General features: G+C 50.7%; 1 protein-coding gene across 3 annotated transcripts; it reads left to right on the plus strand.

The window, feature by feature from the left end:
- Positions 1–1,976: 1,976 nt before the first annotated feature.
- CSNK1E (casein kinase 1 epsilon) lies at positions 1,977–25,547 on the plus strand. Of its 3 annotated transcripts, none has more exons than XM_087766175.1 (11): positions 1,977–2,240; positions 6,319–6,406; positions 12,414–12,524; positions 12,687–12,835; positions 13,526–13,754; positions 20,200–20,370; positions 21,937–22,085; positions 22,610–22,802; positions 22,906–23,045; positions 23,433–23,498; positions 24,039–25,547. In XM_087766175.1, the coding sequence occupies exons 2-10, from the start codon at positions 6,331–6,333 to the stop codon at positions 23,463–23,465; spliced, it is 1,251 nt and encodes a 416-aa protein (XP_087622301.1). In that variant the 5' UTR covers positions 1,977–2,240; positions 6,319–6,330; the 3' UTR covers positions 23,466–23,498; positions 24,039–25,547. The 3 variants fall into 3 exon arrangements, with proteins under 3 accessions (XP_087622301.1, XP_087622303.1, XP_087622302.1); XM_087766177.1 differs by having other exon boundaries at positions 24,747–25,546; XM_087766176.1 differs by lacking the exon at positions 1,977–2,240 and adding an exon at positions 3,981–4,011.
- The last annotated feature ends 1,688 nt before the right edge of the window (positions 25,548–27,235 follow it).

A 27,235-nucleotide genomic window follows, 5' to 3' on the forward strand; every position in this document is an offset into this window, starting at 1 on the left:
CAATTAAGGGAATGTTTCTAATTAAAGAGTTCTTATTTTAAGCCCTAAATGATTAAAATAAAGGTAGCTGAAGTGTCCGTACACACATTCCAATTTCATCCCCAGGGGCTGTGTGTACGTTTGGGATTTCTTCAAATTCCCTCCCGCCGCCTCAGCCAGCAACAGGGGGAGAGCTGGCGTGGCCACCGTCCCCCCAGACCCTATAAGCGCCTGCCAGGCAGCATCACCCCAAACTCTGCTCCCGCCGGCCATGCCAAGAGCCGACTCTCCTGGGATCCAATTCGGATCCATCCTTCCAGGAGGCCTCTCTGGCAGAGCCCGCCTTGCTCAGCGCCTGTACGGGCCTGCCGCTTGCAGCAAAGTCGCGAGCGGTGTCGGGCTCCAGCAAATTCCCTCTCGGCTGACGTGCAGGCACCCAGGGCAGGAGGGCAAGCCCTCGGCTGGATTCGGCAGCGGCTGCGTACTTTATTACCTACCTTCCCATCTGTTCGCTGTTACGTAAACCGTGAAACTACAGAGGTTCAATGCAGCACGTGTAAAGAAATGTTACTGCTACGAAAAACCCAATTAAATTTTAACTTCTCGTAATGGAGACAAAGTTCTGTGATAAAACGGGCCCGGCAGTGAGAAGTGCAAATGGCGCTGGTTCCCGAAGGGTTGCATAAACCAGGAACTATTCCCAGGTCTCAGTGACCCATCAGCTCGGCGCGGGCGCTGACGGGCAGTGGGATTCACAGCATTGCGGCCCACCATCTTGGTATGACTTGAAGCAAAGACTGCTTTCTGCACCGCACAGTGCCGGCGGGGCTGCAGCTTGGGCCTCTTGGTGCCAACGGCCCGTGCTTACATTGTGCATTTGGAAGTTGACACGGGGGTCCTGGCCGAGATGCACACAGGGACTGGCCTAGGATCCCACAGGGATCCCACAATCCCACTGCTCCTGAGCTCTCCCCCATCACACCTATCCCCTCCACAGGAACCGCAGTTCTTGATTTTGCGATGACTGTGCCGAAGCCGCTCCTCCCTAACCAGGCATCCTGGTGCCTGTGAAGCTCGGCAGCGTCTGGCTCTTGCTCCGCAGGACCTCCTGCTCTTCCCTTCCCTCTCACCTTGCGCTGCCTCCAGCCTCCCCCCGCGCTCCCGCTCCCGCAACGGCGCCTCGCTCCTTTTTGCCCATCCAGCCCCAACCTCCCACCTCCCCAAACACTTCCCCAGCCTGGGTTCCGCTCCTACACCCCATGCGGGTCTGATACACCCTGGTTGCCTCCCCCCGACTCAGCTGCCTCTTTCTGAGCTGCTCCGGGGCTTGCTGCGGCGCACGGTGGCCACCTGGCCCCCAAACGCCCCGGGGTCTGGAGGGTACCCCCGGGCTTTGCGCCTATCTGCCGGCGGGTGCCCCGCAGACCTCTGTCCGTCCGCCTTAGGTTTTACGTGCGCACGCCAACATTCGTGTGGGTTTGGGTGCGCTTCACCCAAGGGGTGCCCCCCGCTCCCGAGGGGCGCGGGCCGAGGAGCCCTGACCCTGTCTGTGGGGTTGGGGGGGCTCGGGCGCCTCACGGGCCCTTCCTGCTGGACCCCTCGCCTGGCGTCCACCACCATCGCGATGGGACCCAGCGCCCTGGCGTGAGGATCCCCGAGCGGGGCCGAGGGCTGATGACCCTGCCGTTGGAGCAATGGCGCCATATTGGGGTCGGCCCCCACCGCGGTGGGGTGCCACGGGTGGGCTGTCGCCCCGCTCCCCCCCCCCCCCCCCCGCAGCGCCCCGCTGAGGAGACACCTCCAGCGGGGAGCCCGGCGGCCGCCGAAGCGAAGCATCCCCCAGAGCCCCCCGTGTGTGGTGGGGCAGGCCTCCCTCTCGCCGGGGCTGCGGGGGGACGCCGGGCGGGAGGGCAGCGGGAACGGCGGCGGGCGGTTGCGCCTTTAACGGCGGGCGGAGGAGGAGGAGGAGGAGGAGGGCCGGGGCTGCGCTGGGTGACATCAGTGGGTTTGGCTCCGGGGCTCAATGGAAACTGGGTGAGCGCCGGGCTGTGCCGAGCACACGCCGGCTGGAGGGGACGGCGAGCGGGCGGGAGGCGGCAGGCAGCGCCGCGCCGCGCTGAGCCGAGCCGAGCGAAGGAGGGACGCGCCGGGCACGGCCGCCACCAGCCCTCCCCAATCCTCCGTCATCCTTCCCGCCGCGGCCGCCTGGCCCCCTGACAGCCGGCGGAGCAGCAGCCCCACACGGCCCCCTTCCCGTCAGGGTGGGTATGGGGGGCGCCCGCCTCCATCTTGGGGCGCAAACCCCGGGGGAAAGGCGGCCCCTCCGGCTCTTTGTGTGCGCGGAGGGAGGGGGAGGGGGCGGGGGAGGGGAGGGCAGGGCGCGATGCTCCGGGCCGGGGGGGCGGCGGGGGACAAAAGCCTCTTTGTGGGGGCGCGGGGAGGGGGTCGCCCCCTCCGGAGGCGGCGGATTTTGGGGGGGGGGGGCTCCCCTATCTTCCCCTTCTCTCCCTGCCGGGGCCCTGCCTGCCTGCCGGCGGGGCCGGGGCGAGCGGGGAGGGGGTGCCGTGCCATTCTCGGCGGGGGGCTGCGGGGGTCGGTCCCTGGTGATTTAACGCCCCCCACCCCTCCCGCTCACCGATGCTCCTCGTCTCCCTCCCCAGCCCCCCTCATCGCCCGTTTCGGGGGGTCCGCGTCCGGGGGCGGGTGGTGTGGGGCTCGGTGTTGCCTTTTGTGCAGGGTGGGGGTCGGCGGGGCGGGGGTCGGTGGCCGGGGGCGGGGGGGGGGGACGGGGAGAAGTTCAGCGCCGTTCCCGGGGGTGGCAGCTTTTTGTTACCTACCCGGAAAAATAACAGCCCGGGTAAGGTTGTCTTCGCGTAGTGTTTTGCCTGTAGGGGGTGGGGGTGTAAGGGACATATTTATTATTATTTTTTTGTCGTGCCGTGCCGTGCCCCCCCCCCCCCCCCCCCATTCTCCTGTTGTGGCTATTTCTTCCTCAAATGTAGTCCAAATGCTCTGTACGTGGGGTTTCTCTCCCCCCATCTTATTTGCTGCTAGATCCTCTTCTTTTTGTAAGTGTGAGAGGGTCTGGGGGGGTGGTGGTGGTGTTTGATGTTTTGCATTTCAATCAAAATGTAATTTTTCTCTTTTTTTATTCCTTTTTTTTTTTTAAGCCAGTTCAAATTGTTGTTTTGCCAGCCTCTTCCTTTATTACCTTCACACACACACAAAAAGCCATGTAAAGCCTCTATGGTCTATGGGCAAAGCAGCCCCCGCTCCCCACACTTCCCCTGAAAGCCGGAGCGGTGCTGGGCTCGGCAGCCTCCATTATGGAGCTGTGGGTTTGGTTTTGCGTGGCCTTTGCTAGCCAGGGCATCTTCCCACTCCCGACCCCCTCAGGTGGGACCGAGGTGGCCCTCCTGTCCCCCTCCCCGAGATGGTCCCTGCGTCTTCGGTCGCCATCGGCCCTGGCACAGCGGAGCGGGATCAACTCTATCGTGTGTTTATATAATGGCCTTTGTGCCTGTACGTGGGTATTTTATATTATATAAAAGGGGATTGGTGCAAAATGGTGTGTGTGGGGAAGCAGCGCTGGCGGCTGGATAGTAATTTTTTTTTTTTGAGGCGGTGTAGTATATTGTAGGTGTCTGTGTAATGTTGGATATTCACGTATGCAAACGCTCATGCAGAGCACATGCTTGCTTTGAGGTTGTATGTGTGTTAATCCCGTATGGAAAACTAAATGGTTTAACTGAATGATTGCCCTGCAGCCCCTGGGAACGCTGGAGAGCCCAGGGAGGGTGGCAGGGCAGGGGGGGGTTAAGCCCGCTGGGGGGAGCGGGAGGGAGGGATGGCTTTTTAAATTTTACACGTATAAATAATATAGAGAAAGTGATATAAATTTCATATGTAATAATTCAAATTTTATATGTAAAATTTTCTGTCTTCTTCTTGTAATAGTAGACGTGAAGATCAGGTGATAAGAGCGGGAGCTGTAGATGGTGGGGGTACGTGTGTGAAGTAGAAGCAAATGTGGTAGGTGTTTGAACTCCTGGAGCAGTTGTTGGGGGGTGGGATGTGCGTGTCCCGCCTGCTCCCCTTACCGTGAATCCAGGCTGTTGCTCTCTGGCTATCCTCCACCCAGGTTTTCTAAGCACACTTGTCTGTGTTGGGGGGGAGATAAGGCAAAATGACAGCTGTGCGAGACCATGATTTTTCACTCCATTATCCTGCTTCCCGCTTCCACCCCCTCGCCCCGGAGCATTTTTTAGATTCCCCTTTGGAGCCTGTTGCTTAATCAGCCAGAAGGGCTGCTGCCTAGTTGTGCGAGAAACCCTTCTTAACCTGGCTCCTGCCTGTCCCAGAAGGGTGGGACCAAATTTAGGCTTGGGACTGTGGTGTTGCAGAGCGGTAACCGCTGTGCCCTGGTGCAGAGGGAGCCCCGCTGGGACCTATTGCCCGGCCTCTGCAGCTCGCTCAGCCGCGTTTCTCGCGGCTGGGAGTTGGACTCGTGTGGAAGCGCTCAGGGTTCGCAGGCCTGGGCGAACGCGGCCATGAAGGAAGAAGGTTTTAGAACCGTCTCCCTGACGGTGGTGTGACGGGTTCCCGGGGACACAGACCTTTGATCGTTTATTGGAGTAGGAGTGTAAGCAAAGTCAGATGTATGTTAATGTGGTTATACAGAACAGCAGGCAGCGGATAAAAATCATGTCTGTTTGCTGCACCCTCACCCAGGTACGCCTGCCTCCTGGTTCGGTTCCCAAGGCTCTGCCTACATTCCTTGTAGCAAGAAAGTCAGAAATAGCCACAGGGTTTTGTGGACTTTAGATGCACAGAAACCCACATGCATAAGTAAATACTAGGTGAGGGGACTCCGCCTCTTGAGTGTTTTGTGTGTGGTTTCTGGTGACTGGAGCTCTGCTTTCAGGGTTCACAATGTCCCCTGAATGCCTTGATAGGATTATTTCCCTGTACGTCTCTGCAGCTCGTCCATTCCTCTTTCTGTAATCCCATCTCCTGGGGCAGGGGAAGCAGCTCTGGGTTTATAGTATGCCCAGAATCCTGTAGCTGGGATTATTTTTTTTTTTTGTGCTTGTGTCTCATAGGGCCATTCCTCCCTTCTTTCCTTCAGTGATGCTTCCTTCCCACTGAGCTCCAGCAAGGGAAAGTTCCTCTCACCTACTTGTGAAAACATGAATCATTCCTCACCTTTCCTGTCCCCAACAGGCTCTGTGTCTGCATTTTGTACGCTAATAATGTGGCATTGCATAAATTAGGAGTGTGGCAAATCCCTCTAAAAGGAACTGGCTTGGCTGTTTTGGGAAGAGCCGCAGTTCCTAGAATAAGTTGGTGGCCATGGAAGGGGCGAGGGAAAAGGGGCTGTTAAGGGGGCAACTGCTGGAACTGTGTTTGGCTGAGGTGTTTGCAGCAGAAGTTGAGGTTGGCAGGGAGAACAAACTCTGGCCGTGGTCCTTCCACCTCGTTGGTTTTCTGTGGAAGGTGAGTAGGCTAAGCCTGGGCACGTCGATGGGGTATAGCAGGTCAAAGGGTTAGCTAATCACCTCAGGAAAAGGGATGAGGAAAGGCCCGAGCTGCTGAAAACAAACAGCTGGTACACCTGGGTAGGCAGCAGAGACGGAGAGGCTCAGGTAGACTGAATGAGGCTGTGATCCCATCAGCAAAAGTGTGTGGAGATAAGAAAATGGGTTCCTAGTCAGTGCACGCCTCGCAGGGTTCAATTTGGTGAGATGTCTCCTCCCTGTCCCCTCTGCCGGCCCCTGCCTATGGGCGATGGAGTCGCTTGCTCCTGGCAGTCTGTCTGTCCCTTGGGTTCTAGGCTTCACCGCCACCGAGGTGTTGGCCTAGGGCTGGGCCAGGGAGCGCTCCTTCTCATAGGTTTTATTATGCCTGTCCCTTCTGGTGTCTCACGAGGTTACCACTGTCCTGGTGCCAGGTACTGTAGGTTACAAGGAGCAGTACCATCTCTCTTCAGAGTAGTGTGAAGTGATCACCCGCTGAAACCTTCTTAGGAGGGATTTCCTGCCCCCTCCCAGTGTCTGAACAAAATGGTGGGGAATAGATTCGATCCTTCTTCATTCCCATAATGGGAACATGGAAAACATGCTTGAAAGGGTCGTGTTCCGGCAGTGTTTCTAGCTTATGCTGCCCCTGGACATCCAGGAGATCAGGAGAGGTGATAGAGGCTGTGTAGAAAGTGAAGTATTTCAAGATTAAAAGCTGTACCCAGCCTCTGGGTGAAGTGGTGAGGTCTCTTCTGTAGCCTTACATGATTCACTTCCTGTTTCTGCTCTGACGCCACGCTTTCTGTGCTTCCTTTCTCAGCACGACTGAACCATGGAGCTTCGAGTGGGGAACAAATACCGACTGGGCAGAAAGATTGGCAGCGGTTCGTTTGGAGACATTTACCTAGGTGAGTGTGAGTCTCTGTACTTCCACCTGCAAGGTTGTTCTTCTCAATTGCGTCATTGTTTTGGATTGTTATTCTTGCCTGTTGATATTTGTGGGCACCACGTAAGGTTGGAGGTGGTGGAGAGGAAAAGAGCTTCAAGGAATACTGCTAGCTGCTGCCGGTCTTGTGATGGCAAAGAAAGTGGGGTGAGCTCAGCTTTGCCTTGCAGGTATTGCAGAGACAGTGGTGTTTGATCAGACTAATTTAGATTTGGACTATTCAGGGCATATTTGTCATACACCCTACTCCAGCTCTCACACTTCCTTTTCTAGAGCTTGGGTGTGTATGGGTATAAACTCTGTAAAGAGTGGGTGGTGGAAAGGGAGGAGACAGCTGTTTCTTCAGGGTAGAAGGAATAAAGTTTTGGCAAGATTGGTAGTGGAAGAGGTGGTCCAGCACCTGTGAGAGGGAGGTCCGAGACCAGGAGGTGTAAAACAGGTCAGAGAGGCTGGCCTGGTTAAAGTCATGGGGCCCAGCTCTGTTAGATCTGTAATGGGATTTAGAGTTAATGTCTGGAATGACCTGAGCTGGGAGCTCAATGGAGAGAACCCATGAGACGCTGGGTTTCCTGTTACCGTGGCAGGTCACTTGAGGAGAAGGTCTTCCAAGCCAGCATGCTGATGTGTAGATATGTTCCCTGATGCTTTGCCTGCTGATGTTTTTATTGGCTCAAATCATGTGAGGCTGGAGTGGTGAGACTACCAAGTAGCCTGATCGTCCATGAGAGCTGGTGTGGCTTTACCTATCATCTAGTTCTCACCACTACCTGTTCAGCTGTAGTCCTGCAGGCCAGCAGAATGATTGCCCTCTCCCTTCTTGGTGTTCGCACCCTTTGAGTACTTACAGAGGGTCATCATATGCTCCTTGACTGTTAATTCGCTCAGTTGAGTTGTATTTTGCTTCCCAGTACATCCACCACTCCTCACTCTTGCTGCTCCTTCAGTTTTTACCAGTTTGTCCATCTGCTGAGCAGCTTGGAGCCTACACAGAATTCGAGGTGTGGCATTTCCAGTGCTGGGCAGCCAGGGGCTACTCTTGAGTGATCTGTAACGAGATGCCTCTGCATAGGCTGCTTTGGGTCTCCTTGGCTTCCCCCATCACCAGCACTGTATCGGGTTGCAGAATTGGCCTTAGCGCACTGTCAGCTGTATTGTAGGAGATCTCTTCTAGGTTCTGCAACATCTTCCCATCCCTCCCTGAGTTCCTTTTGTGGAGTACCTCTAGTTCAGATTACTTTTCCCTGTGTTTGTAAATCACCACCTGTTTTCTACCTCTGGCTTTTATCTCCAGTTCGCTCTTGCTTTATTATTCTCTCTTGATTGTTGTTGGCAGCCTCTCTTGATTAAGTATCCTATGGGAATCATCAGTAACAGGCTTTGTTGCCACCTTTATCCAGAGCATGAACAAAGATGATAATGATGGATCTGGGATCCCAGTTCCACTGTGTGCTGCCTTCACTGCAGCCTACTCCTGTATGTCACTCCTCTGTGGCCCTCCAGCCAGATAGTCTCTCGGGTGACAGTGCTTTCAGTTCCCAGGTGCTAGGGATTGAGGGGTGATAGCCCAGACACAGCATTTTCCACCTGTGCTAGTGCTTGAAGCCTTTCAGACCCTCTCTAGGACAGTAGAGGTTGTCAGGAGCTTGCAAAATGTCTGGGAAGCGTGTGGAGAAAGAAGGGAGGTACTGAATGGAAAGGCCTCTGCATCACGTAACAGGTCATCCACCGGTGCAGAGTGGGCATGGAAAACACGGGCACTGGTGAAGGGGTTGTGCCCGCCTTGCCCATAACCAAACAACATGAGAGGCAGAGAAAGCCCCAGCGTGGTGAGCACAGTGGGATGCCTCCAACTGCCGAGTTCAACCAACTTGAATGCAGTATCAAAGCCCTTGTGATGTTCATTGAGGTGCAAGCCAGTGTGTTTTGAAGCAGTGATAGCGAGACTTCTTGGAGCCTGGGTGACGCCCCAGCCTGGAGGGATCAGGCAGGTAGTCTCTGATGGTGTGTCTGGAGGACGCTTGTGCTCATGCTATCCTCTCACAGTCTGTTCTGCAGACACAGGGACTCATTCACAAGGACTTCTCTCCTGCACCAGATTCACCTCACAGTTCTCTCTCTGGATAATGGTGTGGAGACAGAGCAGAGACAGCCAAGCCCTGTCTGTCTCTGAAGGCGAGCACGGGCTGTATGGTTTGTTCCCAGCTTCTCCCTCTCAGGATGTTAGTGCCTTCACCCACTCGGTAACCAATGGGTGCTGCGTGCTGTGCTCTTTGGGATTTGCTTGTGGGTTTTCTGTCAGAAGGAAACTTGAATTTCCACATGGGCACACAGAAAGGATGGACTCCTGTTAATCCTCAGCTGCGGCTTAAAGCACAATGCCTTGCTTCCATGTTCTGCCTTGGGGGATGGATGTGCTATGGGGGGATTCCCCCAGTGTTGGCTTGGCAGGGTGAGAAACGAGGTCCAGCTGCCCTGGGCCTTGGCTACCCCGTTTGCCTCTAAAAATGCTCACTCAGAAGAGCAAAACGCAGTTTGTAGAGGAGTTGCTGAGACCTTTGGGCCATTGGAGGAGCGGTGCTTTGTCAGAGGTGTTTGCCAAGAGGCAGGGCAGGGTTGTTGGACGTTGTAGGAATAGTTGGGGCCGGGGTGCGCTGGAGGGGACATCGACGGTGGAGAGGAGCTGGGGACGGTGGGGCAGACAAAGCATGCTGGGACCTGCACTGGCTGGGGACAGTTCCTGGTGCCAGGCTCCTCCCTTGCTGGGAGGGGAGTGCCTTCCCTTTGTTTCCTGGCCTGTTAACCCTCTCTCGCCCTATCTGACTTCTTCCATCTGTTCCCGGCGCTCGATTCTTCCCGCACCAAGCTGGCCAGAGGGGAGTGGGCAGTGGGGAGAGCCGGGGGGGGGGTGGGTGGTCGTGCCTGCAAGCTTGCCCGATACGCAGGGAGGGCGGTGTTTATTGTATGAGACATGCAGCAAGGCTTTCACGCTGAAAAGATCCTGTTTAGCCGGTGACATCCTCTGTCCCCGGGGCCCCGTTTCAAACAGCTCGTGATGAATGAGTTGAATTTGTGCAGCCCCCACAGCGGAGCGAGACTGGGGGTGGATGTTAGGAATTATCCCCAATCCTACGTACGTCTCTCAAGTGGCTGAAGCTAGGCAGGCTCTGCTGCATTTGTCTGAAACGTGGTGCTTTCCAGTCTGGAGAGGGAGCAGAGAACTGTTGCTTTTGTACTTGTATCTTTAAAAAAGATGGTGGTTAAAGCGTGAAACAAAGGATCAGAGAGACTCCTGCCCTCGAATTCCCTTCTCGCTTGTGGTGGTTTCAGTGTGGGTAGATCTCTAGCCAAAAAATGGTAGAGGGAGCAACCTGAAGACCTATGGGGGTTTGGGGAGGGGGCAAGCCTAAAGTGTTCAGTTGTTGACCCCCTCAGCAAAGAATAGCTCCTCACTAGGTCCAATTGGTCCTACTTCTGCTGTTCCAGGCCACAGGATTGTTTCTTCTTTTTCTAAGAGGCTAACACCTGTATTTGGGCTATGGAGAGTGTGGGGCTGAAGACCATGTTGATCATTTGAATGGCATGTTCACATTTTGCAGACTCTGAGTTTTCTTGATGCTTACCCCTCCTTTCCCTTCTCCTGCTTTACATGCTCACAGATAACACCCCCCCACCTGCAGACAGCCTCGTAGATGGATGCCTTGTCATCTTCCTAAACACACAGGGTAATGTGGAGATGAGAACTCATTCATCTTTACACTGTTCAACTTTGGGCAGGAGGGTTCATTCGAAATGCTAATGCTACTGCTGCCAAAAGTCAGCAAGACTTATCATTGCGTGTATGTCAGCAGATGGACTAGGAGAAGGAAAAATTCCTCCAGGGAACGGACAAGGAAGCTGCTGCAGACCATTTGGAGGAAAGTCTTCACAAAGGCAGGGGAAAGAGAGAAGGGAAGGAAGTGTTCTTATCTGTTTGGATGTCCTGGGTGTTTCCATGCTGAATGAGGGCCAGTGACTGAACACTAATTTAAAAGACAGATACTTGTCCAGGGCCATGTTCTTACTGTGATCTGAGCCCCTTTTCCTTTTCTTTTCCTCCTTGCACTCCTGATGCTTGTAAGAAGGGTCCTGTGGTAGAGTGAAGGGAATGTACATACTTGCTTTGCTGGCCAGCAGTTTTTAAGTGGAATATGTTAGCATCTTTCTAAAATAACCATTGGACAAATGGCTCTAGCTCTCAGGATGGCTTTTTCCCTTTCCCTTCTCCTGGCTCTTGAGTAAAACCCTTTATTAAATTCATCCCATTGCTCCTCCTTCCCCTCCCTCAGAGCACCCTAAATAATTCCTCTCCCTCCTTAAGTGTTTACAGCCCTCAAATATTTGCACACTGTTGTCATGTCCCATTCTTCTTCCCCACCCTTCTTAGTTGTATCTCTTGTCTATGTTACATATTTAGCTCTTTTAATCTTTCTTAGTATATCAATCCCTCTAGGCCTCAATCGTTTTTGTCCCTCTCTTACAAATTCCAAGCAGCTTGTCTGTCTCGACCCGACGCTGCAGTATCTAGATGACGTCTTTTTGCTAGCAGGCTAACTTTGTGTACAAGCTAGAACTCTTCCAACAGGAGATGGATTTCCTTACGATCCAGGGGGAGATCAGATCCAGTTGTGTGAACATTTTCTTTTTCTCTTTGGTCCCTGGCTCTGGAGGCAGTGTGTAAAAGAGGATGGATGGAGAGATCTATCTGCAGCTGTCCTTGTGGACTCTGAAAGTCTTGTCACGTGGATCAGGAGGCACGAATTAGCCAGACCTACCAAAACTCACTATGGGATATCTACAAAACATCACCTTTGACTCCAGCTCGTGTTTCGCATGCATATTCTGGAGTAGTTTATTTTATGACAGTGTTCATAAACTGCTCATGATCAGAGCCGCTCTCTGATTTGTGTTTGAGTTCAACTTTTAATAGTTCCGGATACGAGGAAGGGCTTGTTTGTGTGTGTGAGGCAGGCATGGGACGGGGGGAGAGAGAAGCAAGTCTTGAGTGTCATTCCCGTGACCTGCGTACAGATCTTCATTCTTTCCATTTTAGGATGATATGAAACATCTGGAATCCTCTCAGCTAGTACGAGAGAAAGACCAGCCTGTTCTGCCTTTGACAGTGCACTTTGGGACCAGAGTGCTGGTTTTCGTGGCTGGCAGCTCAGTTCTTTTCAGAAAGAAGCGCGTGGGGTGGTGGTTTTGTGTCATTGCAAACACTCTAGCAATACCTTCAACAAAGGTGTCTGAGTAGCTTAATTCGGTACCGGATTCAGTTTATTTCTTCATGCTTCTAATTTAGGATATAGCAAATGTTTCTGTGTTGGCAAAAGATAAAGGTATTATTAAAGCCCTCAGGAGAGAGAGAAGCTGGAGATTTGGGCATTGTCTTTATTGAGCAGGTCAGGGCTGTGGAGAAACCAGAGGTAGCTGGGAATGTTAGCAATATCTCCTCCTGAACTAATTGGCTCTGTTGAAATGATGTACCTGAGGTAAGCAGTAATTTTGCTCAGGAAGAGGTACTCCATATCACTGCCTGGGGGGGCTGGCTTGGGTTCAGGGGCTAGGTGTATGATCAGGGACAGCTAAAACTTCCACTCAGTTTAGGTACTGCTGATACATACAGATTGACCTCCCAAAGTCTGGCACTTTTTGAGATAATGAGGCAGTTAATATGTTGTAGGACTGTTGTTCTAGCCTGGCTGCAGGATCAGAGCTGGTTTCCTATTTATGTGCCTTCCTCTGGGCTTGCCTTTGCAAATGGCAGTGCTGAAAACTCTGTATGAAGCTGAAGCAGCTGAATCTCATTTCTGTCACAGAGAATAAATTTCAGGGCAAATCTTAAGGTTTTGGCATCTGTATGGGCCTTGGTAAAAGTCTTTAGCTTCAGTGGAAGCTTGCACAATCTTCATTTCACCCTCATTTCTGTGCAGGAGCCAATATTGCGACTGGTGAAGAGGTGGCCATCAAACTGGAATGTGTCAAAACCAAGCATCCCCAGCTCCACATTGAAAGCAAGTTCTACAAGATGATGCAGGGAGGAGGTGAGATGGGGAGGAAAGGATGGGGCCGGGGGAGTGGTTGAAGAAGGAAATTATTCTGGAGGGCCTTAGAAAGGAAATGATTTGGTGTTACATATGATGATCTCAACAGGAGATGCAGCAATTTTCCTCTGTTCTGTGGGCTTAATCTTTCTCTTTCCCCAGTGGGTATCCCCTCCATTAAGTGGTGTGGAGCAGAGGGGGACTATAATGTGATGGTGATGGAGCTCTTGGGGCCCAGCCTAGAAGATCTCTTCAACTTCTGTTCCCGCAAATTTAGTCTCAAGACAGTTCTGCTCCTGGCAGACCAGATGGTGAGTTTCCTCTGAAGCATTTGTGCCTACTCTCCTTTTCCGTGCCTCCCCCCACCTCTGCTCAAGAACTGCTATATCCCAGGCTTTTTTCATTTAGCAGCAAGTGGCTGCCAGCTTTCTGTTTCTTGATGAAGCTGGGGGCCTGGAACCTAGGCACTGCTGGCTTTTCTTGATCTCCATCCCTCCTTCCTTCCTTCCCCTGCTGCTCACCCTGTATTGGTGTTGTGTGCATAGATGCTTTTGCCTGTGTGATGAACGACTGGCATCGCTACCTGTTTTGACTCAATTGCCTGTGCCCTGGGTTTAAGACCCTTAGCTATTCTGGACCCTCTCCTTTCCCAGCCTGGCTAAGTTTGAAAGTTGACCAGTGTCAACACTGAAGCTCAAAGTTTTAGTCCATACGAATGTGCTTCCCATCCTTCCTTGTGGTGCTAATGGTGACCTCCCCGGATGGAGGACTGGGCTGGTGTGCAGGGTTGAATTCCATCTCCATTCTTCATCTCCAGATCCCTCTGCCTCCAGAAGGTGTCTTTTTCCTTGGCTGTCATCTCTGATATTCGCTGCAAAATGTCCCTTTCCCTGCTCTGACAGGCCAGTGTCCTGGACAGGGTACTTCTTTTAACAGATGTAGTTATGTTAAGTTACCTTCTTGCTTGTCTCACGTTTTATTTATTTATTCCCTGCCTCCAGATCAGCCGTATTGAGTACATTCATTCCAAGAACTTCATCCACCGGGATGTGAAGCCAGACAACTTCCTTATGGGCCTCGGCAAAAAAGGCAACCTAGTATACATCATTGATTTTGGTTTGGCGAAGAAGTACCGAGATGCCCGGACCCACCAGCACATCCCCTACCGGGAAAACAAGAATCTGACTGGCACAGCCCGTTATGCCTCTATCAACACCCACCTGGGAATTGGTGAGCCTGCTGTTGCCCCGTGGTGGGGCTTTCCAGGGGAGGTAGTGTGTCCCCAGAAGGAGGGGGTTGGGTTCTGTGCCTGGCTCCACTGCTGACCTGTGTTGAGATGGTGGGTCAATAACTGTTACACCTGTGTTACCTCGCCTGCCTTTTGTGGCACTCTGAGCTCCTAAATTGTCTACTGGTCTACGTTTGTGCGCTGCTTAGTACAGTGGAGCCCTATTGCAGCAGCAAGGCTGTGACCTCCCTGACTTTACTGCTGCTAACTCTGCCTTGCACAATTTTTGCAGGCTGATTAGATATGTAAAGGAGACGTTTGCAGGCACTGAGCCTTTAGGAATATGTGCAACTGAAACCTCTCTTGTTGACTCCTGAGCGCCTTCATTGGTGATTATTTTGTAGCTGTCAGGGCTGGAGGATACAGACCCACTGCAATATGGTGATACTCCTGTTACCCACCACTGAGGATGGGGACAGCCATGTGCTGGAAATGTACAAGAAGCTGAAAAGAGGGGAGGCTTCCTACTGCCTGGACATCCTGGTTTTGTGAATGAGGTTGGCTGTCCTGGGCCTTCAGAATATGTGTGTCTGTGAACTGTGCTGCCCCGTTCACCACTGAGAGAGACTAAGGCAGCTTTAGGGAGGTAGGGCTCCGGCCTTAGCGTCTATGGCTAGTACTGAGGGGATAAAACTAGGCCAGGAAAGAGTGCTGAGAGTTCAGCCAGGTCTTACACTGGTGATGGCCATCATCTCAGGTTTTGTAAAAACCTTGTGCAGGTTAGCACCCACGGTACTTAAACCTCCTGAAGTCACCCAAACTCTTGTCCTGGGAATGAACCCCTGATGCACAACACCTGGTTGCTGTGAGGAACGGAGGTGAAAACCTCTTGCAGTTTTCTCTTCTGTTCCCTGACCAGATACTTGTCCCCAGTGTGTGACCTTTTTCCTCTGCTTAGGCTAAACTTTGTCCACAGTGCAAGAGTTTCTTAGTTACCATAGGATCTGTTCTCAGCAGGCTGACTCAGTTCTGCTGCTGGTTGGCAGAAACACTGAAGCTGCCCTGCCTGTGGACCCAGGAAAGTAGCTCCTGTGCTCACAGCTCAGTTTGTATCTCTGGGAGACCTTATTCTGAAATGTATAAGCTGGGAATTTGAAAATCAGAGCAAGGAACTCAAACATTTTGAACTAACAACTTCCAAAGGATTTCGTGTCCTCATTCTTCCTAGGGAAAGCTTCCTATTCTCCCCTCTTGCAGATGGTTTCTCAGAAATCTGGAGTCAAGACGTGACCTGCAGAAAATAAAGCAGTTTCCCACTGTCTTCCTTGCTTAATACTATATAACGGTAGACTGAAAATGCTTTATTTATACCAAAATGGGGAGTGTTGTGTGTTGAGGGTGGGCTGTGATCTCCTGACCTCTGCCGTGTAGTAAAAATAGTTCTCGTAGAGCTTTCCGAGTTGGTCTTATGTATTTTGGCTTGACCTGCTTATGTATAACTGACTCTCCATTGAATTCTCAGTCAAGATTTCCACAGCCATGGTAACTGCCACAAGGAGACATGCACAAAATAATTCTCACTACTATGTCTGTCGATTCTTTTGTGTACGCCTGCTCTGTCTGAACTGATCACAAGAGGCTACTAAATGTCTGGTTGTGGGGTTGGTTTGTGGTTTTTTTTTGAAGGACTTTATTATTCATCCCACCCCAACTTAGCCCTTTACTACTGGTGCTTGGCTCGTGTATCAGGATGAACAAACAATGTCTGAAGACTAATCCAAGGGCAAATTGCATATGCCATCAGTCTGAGCACAGCCGTCGCTCTCTTCGTGCCCTTTGCTTTGGGAAAGTCTGGGTGTGAGTTACTCTGCGCAACAGGTCTTGAGTGCATTATCTCCACGTTGCAGATAGTTCCCCTGAACGGCATAAAGGTTACATGACCTGACCGGAGAAAAGGAGATGGGGGTGTCAGGGTTGCAGCTGGAGTTCCCTGTGGTAAGGCCTTGAGAAACAGGTATTTGACAGACACGTTTGTGAGTTAGCAGCATTGCCATGGGAACCGTCACTCTGAATTTTTTTACTTTTCAGAGACTAAATTCTCTGTCTTAGTGTTACATTAATGCGGTTTAGGGAGAGGGAAGGAACCAGGTGCTGGGGTATTCATGTGACGGGAATAGCAAATGAATAAATGCCTTTATTTGAATGTGCAAGCTAAGGGTTGGGCATTCCGATGTCTGGAGGAAACACATTCTTTTCCCAGTGACCGGGGGAAAAAAAGTAGGAGGCGAGATCGGGGAGGGTTTCCACAGCTGGAGACTTGCTGTTGGGAGAGTCATTGGACTGTGCAGGCTTTGGTTCATGCATTCCAGTCAATTTTCACATGCTCTGGGGATGAGAGTCCCTTGCAGCCTCTGGAGCTTGTAAAGTCTGAAATAGATGCCCAGGGGTGCCCAGGAGACAGTCTTGGAAGAAGCCTGGTGGGCTCCGTCTGGATAACAGGAGGCTGGGGGTGGGGTGGGGGCAGTTCTTCCCCAAACACGTGTCCTAGATGGCATCAGTGAGGGCTGTGCAGATCATAAAGTTCTTCTGCTCATCCTGCCCTCTGTCACCCATTTTAGATTTTTCTGTGGTTTTAAAGGCTGTTGCCATGCGGTGGGGAGAGAAAGGGGAAGCGTAGTCCCAGTGTGCGCAAAATCAGATCTGAGTATGTATCAGGAAAACATTGCTTGGTTAAGACTACGTGCAGCTGAGCTGGCTGCAGTCAAGACAGCTGATTTCTAGGGAGTCCTGCATGGGAACCGCATCACTTTGGATAGGATCAGGGTGGAGGGAAGCACTGTCCTGGGGGACCAGGAGGCACTTTAGGCAGCAAAGCAGCAAGTTTTGTCATGAACCTTGCGCCCAAGGCAACCAGTACTCAGTCTCCTGTCTTTGCCCAAGCATGTCTTCCCCAGGTAACTCGCTGTCCTGCTACTCACCCCTGACTCAGCTCCTTCTGAGGACCCTGCTTTGGGAAGGGAGTGAGGGTGTGGGCTGGCTGGGAACCTCCCTGGCAGTAGGAGGGAAGTGGCAGGAGATTGCTTGCAGAGTGGGTTGGGTTTGAGAGGTCACGCTGGGTTGCGTGGGAAGGTGACCTTGTGTTTGCTATTGGAAGGGGGTTTGTGAATGAGGGAGGAAAAGACGAATGTCTTCTAAAAGTAGCTGTCCCCCATGTATTGTAGGAGAGCTGAGAAGCTGAAATAAAATGGAGAGAGGAAGTGTGATGTGGTGTCACAGGTCACGGCTGTAATCCTGCTTCTGGACTGACTTGCTCTGGGCACGCATTCATGCCACTTGTGTTTCTCTTTCTCTTTTCAAACTGTAAAGTGAGTTGTTTTTTTTTTTTTTTTTTGTTCCCCTGTGTCCCAGGGATGCTGTGAGAGTTAGTCAATGATTGTCAAGCTTCTAAAAGTGGAAAGTAGTGATATTAAATAATGTTTCTTTGGAGTGTAGAGGTGAACTTTTTTTTATAACTCTAATTAATTACTCCACTTTTGCTGTCTAATGTTATCTAGTATCCTGAGGATGTTGGTATATGAGGCCAGGGGGGAAAAAAAAAAATAAAAATTTGCAGATGTGTAATAGTAACCAAAGATGAAACAAAGAAATGGGATGTAGGATCTGTTGTTCTTCACCATCATCCAAGGTTTAATTCAGGATCTTCTCATTAAGGTTACAGGTGAAAGACAGCTACAATGTTTTGAGGTAGCTTGACAACTGTGACCCATCATGTTGGTGCTTCAGGCCTGTCATAGATTTGAATCCCACTGAAATTATTTAAGTGGGCTGCAATGACCACATGTGCCTGAGATATTGGACATCAGGGATGCAATGCAATCAGACATTTATCATTCAGCATTTTAATAATTAGGTGTTGTGCTTGCAGTTGTTTTTCCTCGATCATATTGCTGTGTTAAGGCACAGTTAAGGTGTGTTTGCATGCATGTAACGGATACTAGTGAGCTGCCCGGTTTGGTTTTGTAACCCCTCACATTGCCTCCAGTAAGGGCTTGTAGCATCCCCCACTGATTTCAGGCTCCCTAACCTCAAGTCTTTAATTCTGGCCTTCCCCGAATCACTAGGACTGTGCCCTGGCATATGGTCACAGAATGTCTCCTGTTCTGCATGGAGTCGGTGGCTGTGCTCAAAGTTGCTGTGCTCCACGCAGGTGGAGGTGTGTGGTTCAGCCTGCCCTAAGCAGTGTGGAGTTCAAGCAAGATTTTGGAGGCAAGATCCCGATTTATTTATTCCTAAAAGGCTGATTTGCTTGTTCAGTAGGTCTGTCCGGTTCCTGCCCTGCCTTTCCCTACTCCTCTGAGGGGTACCACCATGCTCTACACAGGGAACCCACAGTTACGTGCTTTAAAGCTACAGCATGGCTAAGTCAAGGGCTGGCAAATTGCAGGATTGAGGTTACCCTCGTTTCCTGTGCTTTCAGGCCCTGGGTGTGCATTCTGACTCCATTTCCACATGCCTCCTGTCTCAGGGTATAGGTCATTATCAAATATTGTTTAGTTTTATTTATTTGATATGTGTGGCGTGTAATCTTGGCCCTCTGAGAGTACATGTATCCCAGCCTTAGGCCAAATGCAAAACTGTGGGTTTCGTTTCCCTGCTCCCTCCATAGCATCTAAGCGTCTCCCAGCTAGTCATGTAGTTATCTTTGGCAGCAGCCTGATAAGATTAGGAAGTATTAGCCCCTTTAAAGTGGACATCTTGAGGCAGTAAGTTAGCGAGGTCAAAAAATGCTGTTATTTCTGCATGCTCAAAGAAGGACACTTTGGGGATCTGCAAGGCTGCTTTCTTCTCTACTCCTGTCTTGGAATATGTTTTTATGGCATTTCATGTGCTTTGACCTAAAGGTGCTCTCCTCTCAGTTATGGAGTGATGAGACCGTCCTTTTCTTCTGTAACCACAGTGGTTTTTTTTCCCCTAATATTTTTAACTAGCCAAGCCCCCTAGTTCTCAAACACTGGGACGTTATGAGAGAGGTGTAGGAGGAAGAAAGGCCCATGATGACCAACAGCTTCTGGCAGTACATCTGGCCACCTAGATCTGTGACCTGCTACAGCTACTCCTTCATCAAGGTTCAGCTCAGCTAGCAGAGTAAGGGGTAGCTGTAATAATCTACTGGCCTTTGAATGGGGCAGGTGGTATCATGTAACTGATACTGAGAATTAACCCAGAGACCAGTACATAATCTGCAGCATCGTCCAGGACATGGCACCGAATCCAGCAAAATATGCTGTAGTAGTAAATTAATCTAACAGATTAATCTCTTTAGTCTTTCCTCTACCCCTGTGCTCTCCCTCGAGCCATATTTTGCCTGTGTGTTATCTATGCAAGTTGTTGTTTTCCTCAAGATGTAAAGTAGTTTCTCCTAAGTGTTTATTTTATTTCAGTTGGGAGGGGAACAAGGGCAAGAGCTTCTTGGCAAAATTTATAGATTAATTTGTAAGCATGTTGGAGGAGCTGGGAGGAGTTTCACAAATTAGCCAGTCAACATTTTCAGCTGAGATTCTGCATGAACTCCATCTTGAGCTAACTTGAAACTTAAAATGGCTTGGCCATTCAAGAGAACAAGTTGGATGTGGAATGTTTTTGTTTGGGAAACAAATTTTTTGTTTTGTAAATAGCGGGGGGGGGGGGGGGGAAGGCGGACCCTTACAGTGGCATATAAAGGGCAACCCTTGCTCTAAGTAGTTGGTAGTGATGGCAGTTACACAGTCATTCCGCATTTGGAGGAGAACCTTTTGTTCAAAGTATACCTCTGTATTCATGCCTCTTCCACAAAAAATACCACCAATCCGGAAAGGTCTTTACACAGTATTACATGTTAGGCTTCTCTAAACTATCAACAAAAGTCGTTTACCACGAGAAGGGGTCGCTAGTTCCTCAATTCTGCCCTGTGTAAAGAGTATCAGCAGGTTAATTAGAAGATGTGTTTGAAAGACTTGTGTTGGGCTTACCTCTGTTAGCTTTGTCTTTCCATGACTACCTCTGTCATGACTAATCCCCAGGGTAAGTATCATTCTGGGTGGAGAAGCGTAGGTGCCCTTCCTCTGGGACTGGGAAGAGCAAAGTAGGCAGTGTCGCTCCAGCACTTCTCGAGCTGTTGAATTCTTGTGTGAATTAAGGCTTGTCCAAGTGAGGAGGTAGTCAGAGTAATTACTCATTTATGAAGTGGGTTGGGCTGTGTGGGGAGAGGAGCGCTTTAACTCTTGCAGTATGAACATCCCTACAGGAATTTGTACTGGAATGTCTTCTACAAGTTTGTCTATCCATAGAAGTCTACCAAAGAAGAGAGAGAGCTTGTTTCTTTTGTTCCGTGTTCATCTCTGAAGCTGTGTGATTGCCAAAGCAGTTCTGGTTGCTGCTCACTCTTTGCCCCTTTGTAACTTTTTACAGAACAAAGTCGCCGAGATGACCTGGAGAGCCTGGGCTACGTGCTCATGTATTTCAACCTGGGCTCGCTGCCCTGGCAGGGCCTCAAGGCTGCCACCAAGCGCCAAAAGTACGAGAGGATCAGCGAGAAAAAGATGTCAACGCCCATTGAGGTGCTCTGCAAAGGGTACCCTTGTAAGTGCTCTGTTCTTGATGGCTGTCTTGTCTAATGCATGGCTTGTTCTTCTGCTGAAACTCCCTGGAGTCTTGAGTCCTGAAGGGCAATGCCCAGTACCCCCAGACCTGGATGTGCTGCTGATACCAGTGATGAGAAGGATAAGAGACAGGTGGTGATACAGTTCTGGTTCAGAAGTGGGAAACATGTTTTTGTGGAGAGTCGAGCCTTGTGTTAGTAGGGGCATGAGAGTGCTGAGAGGGATCTTTAGGACCTCAGAAACAGTCTGGAAGCGGGGTGGGCAGTGAGGTGAGAAGGTGTGCTGGTGATCCTGAGTTTTTACTGGGTAATGAGAATGAGGGCCAACTGTAATGAATCCCAGAAGTAACCAGACAATGAAGTGGCAAATGCAGTTCTTTGTAGGTAAACGTGGAGTAATGTGTGTGAGAGGAGAGAGAGAAGGCTTGGTCCTCATGTCATATGCTGAATAGCAGGCTCTGAGCTGACCAGTGCCACTGACCAATGAGCTGTGGCAGTTAGAACAGACAGTTCTGTGAAAGCATCAACTCTGTGCTCAGTGGTTACTGAGGAAAGCTGATCAGGTGTTGGGAATTACTAGGAAAGAAAAGAAGCCCCAACAGCGTTCATAAACCTGTGGCCCCCTCGCACCCTGCATGCACTGTGCAGCTCTGGTCCATTCCACTATTTCGGAAAGGATGTGGCAGAACTGGAAAAAGGTCCAGGAAAGGGCCAAAAGGGTAATCAGAGATGCGGTGATTTCTATACAAGCGATGACTTTGCTGGAACCTGGAAAAGAGGTGATTAGATTGCTGATAGAAGTCTACACTCTCGCTATGCCTCCAGAAGTCTGGATGGGAGCTGATTATTTGGTGGCCTCAGTTATTGTATTGGAAGAGAAACAAAGCTGGTTCCTTCTAGCTTCAAAAGAAAATGATGTGGTTCTTCACACAGCCAGTAGTAGACCTGTGGAACTCCTTCCCAGAAGATGTTGTGGATACTTAAAGCTTACAGGAGTTCAAGGAGAGATTGGACAACTATGTGGAAGAGAGATCCACTGAGGTTACTAAATAATTAGGAACCACATCCAGATCATGAAGTTCCTTGAGCTGAAAGTAGGTGGAAGCTGGGCTAATGTCAATGAAAGTGTCAGATATGCTTGCCCTGGTCTTTCTCCTCTGTAGCTGTCTGCTTCTGGCCACTGCTTAAGACAGGCTACTAATCCAGGAGGACCTCTGGTCTGAGCTGAGTTTCCCAAAGCTCACCTCGACCTGTTCTTTAGGCCTACATTCTTACTGTCCTTCAGCAGGCTCTGTGACTTGCTAACTCTTGCTTGGAAAAGCAGCTAGAAAAAAAGAGATGCGTGAACATTTCCTGTGGTAAAAATAGGGATGGGGTCTTTTTGGTGGCCAAAGCATTGCAACCGGCAGGCTCTATTTTCATTACGCAGCTCTGTGTTTGTGCAGTCCTGGTCCAGCGCACTGCTGCTGAAAGGCTGCAGCGGCTCTGTGGTGGGACCAGGGGGGTTGAATGGTGTTCAGCAACCAACTGTTCTCTGCTCCCTCCAGCTGAGTTCTCGACATACCTCAACTTCTGCCGCTCACTGAGGTTTGACGACAAACCTGACTACTCGTACCTGCGGCAGCTCTTCCGCAACCTCTTCCACCGCCAAGGCTTCTCCTACGACTATGTCTTTGACTGGAACATGCTTAAATTTGTGAGTGTGTGTGTGGGGAAAGGGCTGGAGGGGCAGGATTTGATTCATGTCATGGAGATGGGGGAGGAAAGTTGGAAAGTGCCTGTCATTTGTACTTGGTGAGCAATTTGAGAAAGGGGACCAAGTAGAGTGAAAAGAGGCAGAGTTGTTTGGTGGTGCGAACTGGAGGGCGTAGCTGCTGTTGTATTAGTGAGTGTGTCTGATGGAGCATGTGTGTCAATAGATCTATAGCTGTAGGTAAGTAGGTAGAGATAATTTTTCAGGAGAGAACTATATTTGGAGGTGGGACACAGACATGAGTTCCAATAACAACTGTAGTACCATATGCTTTCTTCCCTGTTTCTTCATGGAAGAGAATGAGGCCCTCTCTGGGTGGAGTGCAAGATCGTGGGGGGAGAACGTGTTTTGGGGATGGAGCTCCGCTTTCTTGGCATTATGGAGCACCATGTGTTTTCTGCCCGGGGCTGCTGCTGTCTCTCTTGCCTGACAGCCGTGCGCGGCGTTGGGGTTTCTCTCCTCCTCAGGGAGCAGCCCGGAACCCTGAGGATATGGATCGGGAGCGGCGAGAGCACGAGCGAGAAGAGAGAATGGGGCAACTCCGGGGGTCAGCCACACGAGCGCTGCCCCCCGGCCCACCTGCTGGAGCCACTGCCAACCGTCTTCGCAATGTCACCGAGCCCATGGCCTCCACCCCCACCTCCCGAATCCAACAGTCCGGTGAGCGGGGTGGGAGAGATGGGGAATGGTGCTAACCCTGTTACTGGCTGGACACTGAAACGATTGACTGATGTTTTTGTCTCGCGTTTCTCTGCACCAACAGGAAACACGTCCCCCAGAGCAATCTCAAGAGTGGACAGGGAGCGGAAGGTCAGCATGAGGTTACACCGAGGAGCTCCTGCCAACGTCTCCTCATCTGACCTCACAGGGCGGCAAGAAGTGTCACGGATTTCAGCATCACAGGTGAGTCCCTGCTGCGATGTTCCTGGCCTTGGCCTCCATGTTCCAGAAGGACTAAGGGCCCCACAGCGGTTTTTACCTGATCTGCTGGAGCTGATGTGTGCCTGAAGCTTCTACAGTGTGGTGAGGAGAGTGGTACCAGGTTACGCCTTGGCTCTTCAGTTACATGTTTTCTGAAGGCCGTGCTCAGTACTGCCTTCTTAGCTCTGCCTTGCTCTGAGTAAGCCTTCATCTGGTTGTCTTCCAGACCGCAGTGGTTTGGAGAAGTGGAACAGTAAACTCTTGGGAGGGAGGATATCCTGAGAGAAACATTCAGCCTCTGTGTTTTGGTGTCCTTCATGTCTTTTTCTTCCTCTCCATCCCTTACCTATTCTTCTTTTTCTCTTGTAGACAAGTGTGCCATTTGATCACCTTGGGAAGTGAGGAGCAATTGCCACTGGACCAGTGTTTGCTTAGGTGAGCCTGTCCTCGTGCCTGGGATCCCCCAAGGAGGGAATTGCTGGCATTAGGGTTTAGGTTAAGGCTTTGATGTTGCTGTGGGGGGTTGGTACGTTTCCTTTCCCTTCGCCTTACTTTGAGATGGTTTTTGGCTTCAGAGGGAAAAGTAAGGTTGGCTGCCAAAACCTTGTGGGGATGGATTATCTTGGATGTGAAGGTAGCTTCCATTTCTCCAGGAGGGTGGGGAGGGTGGAGAAGGTGCTGGGCCAGGGAGCCATTTTGTTAGTTCCTAATGAGTGCTTTTCTGGCAGTGTGATAGTGGTGGGGAGGAGAGTGTTGAGCATGTAATCAAGTGTGCGAGACTTTGCACAGCTAGTGAGCGCCTTTTGTAGAAGAAACAACAGTAGCTGGACAAGGTAACTCCAAGGGGTGGCAGGAGTGTGGAAGAAAGGGCTGATTTGATTTGTAACACTCCAGTTGGCATTGGGAGTGCTGGGAAGAGCATTTTCTCCTAATGTCCTCTTCCCTTTTTCTCTTATTTTTTTTCCTTCTTTCTAGTGTCTTCACTGTATTTTTCTTTTAAAAAACAAAAACCCAAAAACAAACAAAAAACTAAAAAAAAGAAAAAAAAAAAACAACAAAAAAAATCCCGACAGAATTTCTTTTTGCCAACGACGAGGAGTCGAGCTGTGCCCCTGCGCTGGTGTGAGCCGTTTCCGAGAGGGCTGCCTGCGTCCCCCAGCGCGAGCGCCTCCGAGAAGCTGAGGATGCGGGAGCTGTGCGGGAACACCTCCGCTGCCCCCCCAGCCCCACCCCAGCCCTACCGCTGCCCCCACTGGCTACCCCCAGCTCCCTCTCCTGGCTCTCTGCTCCTGGTTTTGGTTTCTCTCTTTTTTTTTTTTTTTTTTCATCTTCTTGGATATCTTCTCCTGCTTTATAGTTTTTGTTTTTAAAATTTTCAAATCATATGGTTTCTAGCCATATAAATTTTAACTTTGCTCTCCTTTTTTTCTGAGGGCAGGGGATGGTGGGGGGGTTGAATTTTTGGTTTTTAGTTTTTTCTTTTATTTCAGGAGCCTTGTGGGCCAGGAGGGAATCAGATTCCAGCCACACTTGATGGTAGAAGTCTGATTTTTTTTTTATTATAACAGAATTTATTTTCTCAAGCATTAAATGAAATTTAAGCTGAGGGGAATTGTGGCAACGGCCTAATCATTGACTCGGGCTTCCTTTCCTCGGGTGGCTTCTCTGCGGGGTTTTTTTCAGCTGTCAGGAGAAGTGCGAGACTTTCCTGATCCGAGCGGCCCTCACACACTGAGGGATCTCTATGGAGCGGCACCTGGTCCCATGGAAGATGGGAAAGCTGGAGCTGAAATACAGGGAGCTGAGAACCCACTTCCCATCCCTGCAGCGGGGTCTTTTTTTCGTCTGGCTGTGCGTGTTTTTCAATTTTTTTTTTGTTTGTTTTTAATTAAAAATTGTTTTAATTCCTGCGGAGAGAGTGTGGGACTTGAGGAGAAGAGAGGGGCGCACAGAAACTGGAGTTTGGTGTTCTTTCGGAGCGATGGCTCTTGCTCTCTCCTTCCCTCATGCAACCCCAAGTAAGATCCACCGTACATGCACAACCCCTTCCTGCCCTCTCCCCCCCGTCTCCCCCCCTCCCCCCCCACTTTTGTTGTTTTTAAATATAATTTAGGAATACTCAAGCTGCTTTGTGGCACTTGAGGCTTTGAAACACAACGATCACCACTGCGACCTATGGCCTGTAGCAGACACACTGTCACTGTAGTGTGGAGCCGATGGGTTGTTGGCAGGGCGGGGAGGGTGGGGTTAGTCTTTGTTTTGTTTGTTTTTATCCTTTCTATTTAACACTTTATTTTTCCTCCCTATTTTTTTCCTAATTTATTTACCCCTCTTACTGTCTCTCTCTTTTTTTTTTAATTAAAGAGCAAAACTTTTTATTACTTTGTAATTTAAAAAAACAAAAAAAAACCTGAAGAACTTTGGGGGGGGATTTTGTACTTTTTTCCTGTGTAAATATTGGACTTTTTTGAGCTTTATCGTGGTTGTTAATTTGAAGTAATAAAGTAGAAAATGATAAAGTGATGCCAGCATCTGTCATTTCTTCCTTCCCTGGCATCCTTGCTGGGAGTGACGTCTTGCACGCAGGAAGCGCTGTCTTGCAGCCGAACCTGTTCCTGAGTTCCAGGAACAAGTTTGATCAGAATTACTGGAAAAAAGGCACAGGGCTGGAGCACCTAAAAATAAATCTGAGCTGATCTCTGCAGTTGCAGCCTTGGAACGGCGAGAGCTATGTGAAATCTGATTCAGGATCTCTTGGTTCCTGGATTTGAGCCTCTGGCGTCCCATGCGTCTGGCCTTCAGGAGGAGCGGGATGGGGCCTTTCCACGCCGTTGGCTTTTGGGTGTGCACAGAGTTCGGCAGAGGTGGAGCCTGGGTTTTGTATCTTCTTGCTTTCTTCTATCCTCAAACTTTAAATAACGGAGGAAGGGGAAGAAGAGGGGTCGGAGGAGCAGCCCTGAGCCCCTGTCAACAGCACTGTGCCTGATGCAAACATGCTGAACTGCCTGTAAAGTGGCACCCGCCGCTTTGGTGTCTGTGATGGTGGGGCTTGTTTGGGTTTCTCCTTTGGTTGCCTGACCTGTCTGGCAATAAATTACCAAATTTTAAGATGGATCTATTTCTAAATCACTGCCCATATTGTTATGCTTCCCTGCGTTATCCAGACAAGAGGCCTGCTTCTTGCAGGCTGTGTAAAACTCTTGAAATTGATTTTCAGAAACATCTGCTGGGAATAAATGATGGATCTTGATGACTTGGCATATTCCTTCCCAGCCTGTTCTCTGCCAGCTGAGCAGGAAGAGCTGCTCCTTCGTTTGCCTGCTGCGTGGGGCTCCCAGCTCCTCTGAGGAGAGAAGAGGAGGAGGAGGGTAGTTCGGGGGTAGGGGGTATCGTCCTCTTGTCTCTATCGTGCCTTGGTCCTGCCTCCATTTTGAGTGCATTTCTGAGGGATGAGCGTGAAACTGGACTTCTCGCATCTTGTTTTCTGTGAGGAAGAGGAGCGTTGCCTACGCGCCAGGCAGCACCTGTCTCTGCCCGCCGCCTTTGCTCCCCAAGCGGAGCCTTGATCTGGCTGGCTTCAGGAGAGGCAGCTGTGTTTTGGGATGGTGGGGACATGCACTGCCATTTTGGGAGACGGGGGGTAGCAGGTCCATGGGTGCACCTGTGGTTCAAAAGAAGGGGGCAAGTGTCCCTGTAAAGGAGAAGGAGAGGCTCCTCAGGTGGGCTCTTGGCTGCTCTTGCGAACACAGCCCTTGCTGCAAGCAGTTTGCTTGCGTATTAAAGGTTTTTAGGGCTTGGTTGGGTTTTTTTTATTATTTTTTTGAATTTATTTAGATTGAAAATCCATTGTTCTGGCTTGAGTGGAGGTACATTGGTTTCCAACACCTATATGTGCATTTTCCCCTCGGAATTTCTGGGAAAATGGCCCTGAGGCAGAGGTGGGAATCTGCCCTGGGGGATTTTCCTGCCCTTAACCGGCCTGGGGTGGGGGGGAAAGAGTGGCTGGAGCGCTGAACCCCCGGGGCCGCCGGGCCGGGGCGGGGGCAGCAGCTCCGCTCCCCGCCCCTCCGGGCGCTGCCGCCCCTTTAAGAGCCGGGCGGTTACGTCACCCTGTTCTCCCGCCGCCCCGCCCCCTCGCCCGCGCGGCGTGGGGAGTGGGCGGGGCGCCCCGT

The sequence above is a fragment of the Nipponia nippon genome, unplaced genomic scaffold (genome assembly GCF_047370975.1).
Source record: "Nipponia nippon isolate SJK-2023a ecotype South Korea unplaced genomic scaffold, ASM4737097v1 scaffold_3, whole genome shotgun sequence".
Taxonomy (NCBI): domain Eukaryota; kingdom Metazoa; phylum Chordata; class Aves; order Pelecaniformes; family Threskiornithidae; genus Nipponia; species Nipponia nippon.

Bases quoted from the DNA above. Each gene is read 5' to 3' on its own strand.
- CSNK1E (XM_087766175.1), top strand. From the start codon at position 6,331: ATGGAGCTTCGAGTGGGGAACAAATACCGACTGGGCAGAAAGATTGGC. The intron at 12,836-13,525 runs GTGAGTTTCCTC...CCCTGCCTCCAG, and splicing joins TGCTCCTGGCAGACCAGATG to ATCAGCCGTATTGAGTACAT. The intron at 22,803-22,905 runs GTGAGCGGGGTG...CTGCACCAACAG, and splicing joins CTCCCGAATCCAACAGTCCG to GAAACACGTCCCCCAGAGCA.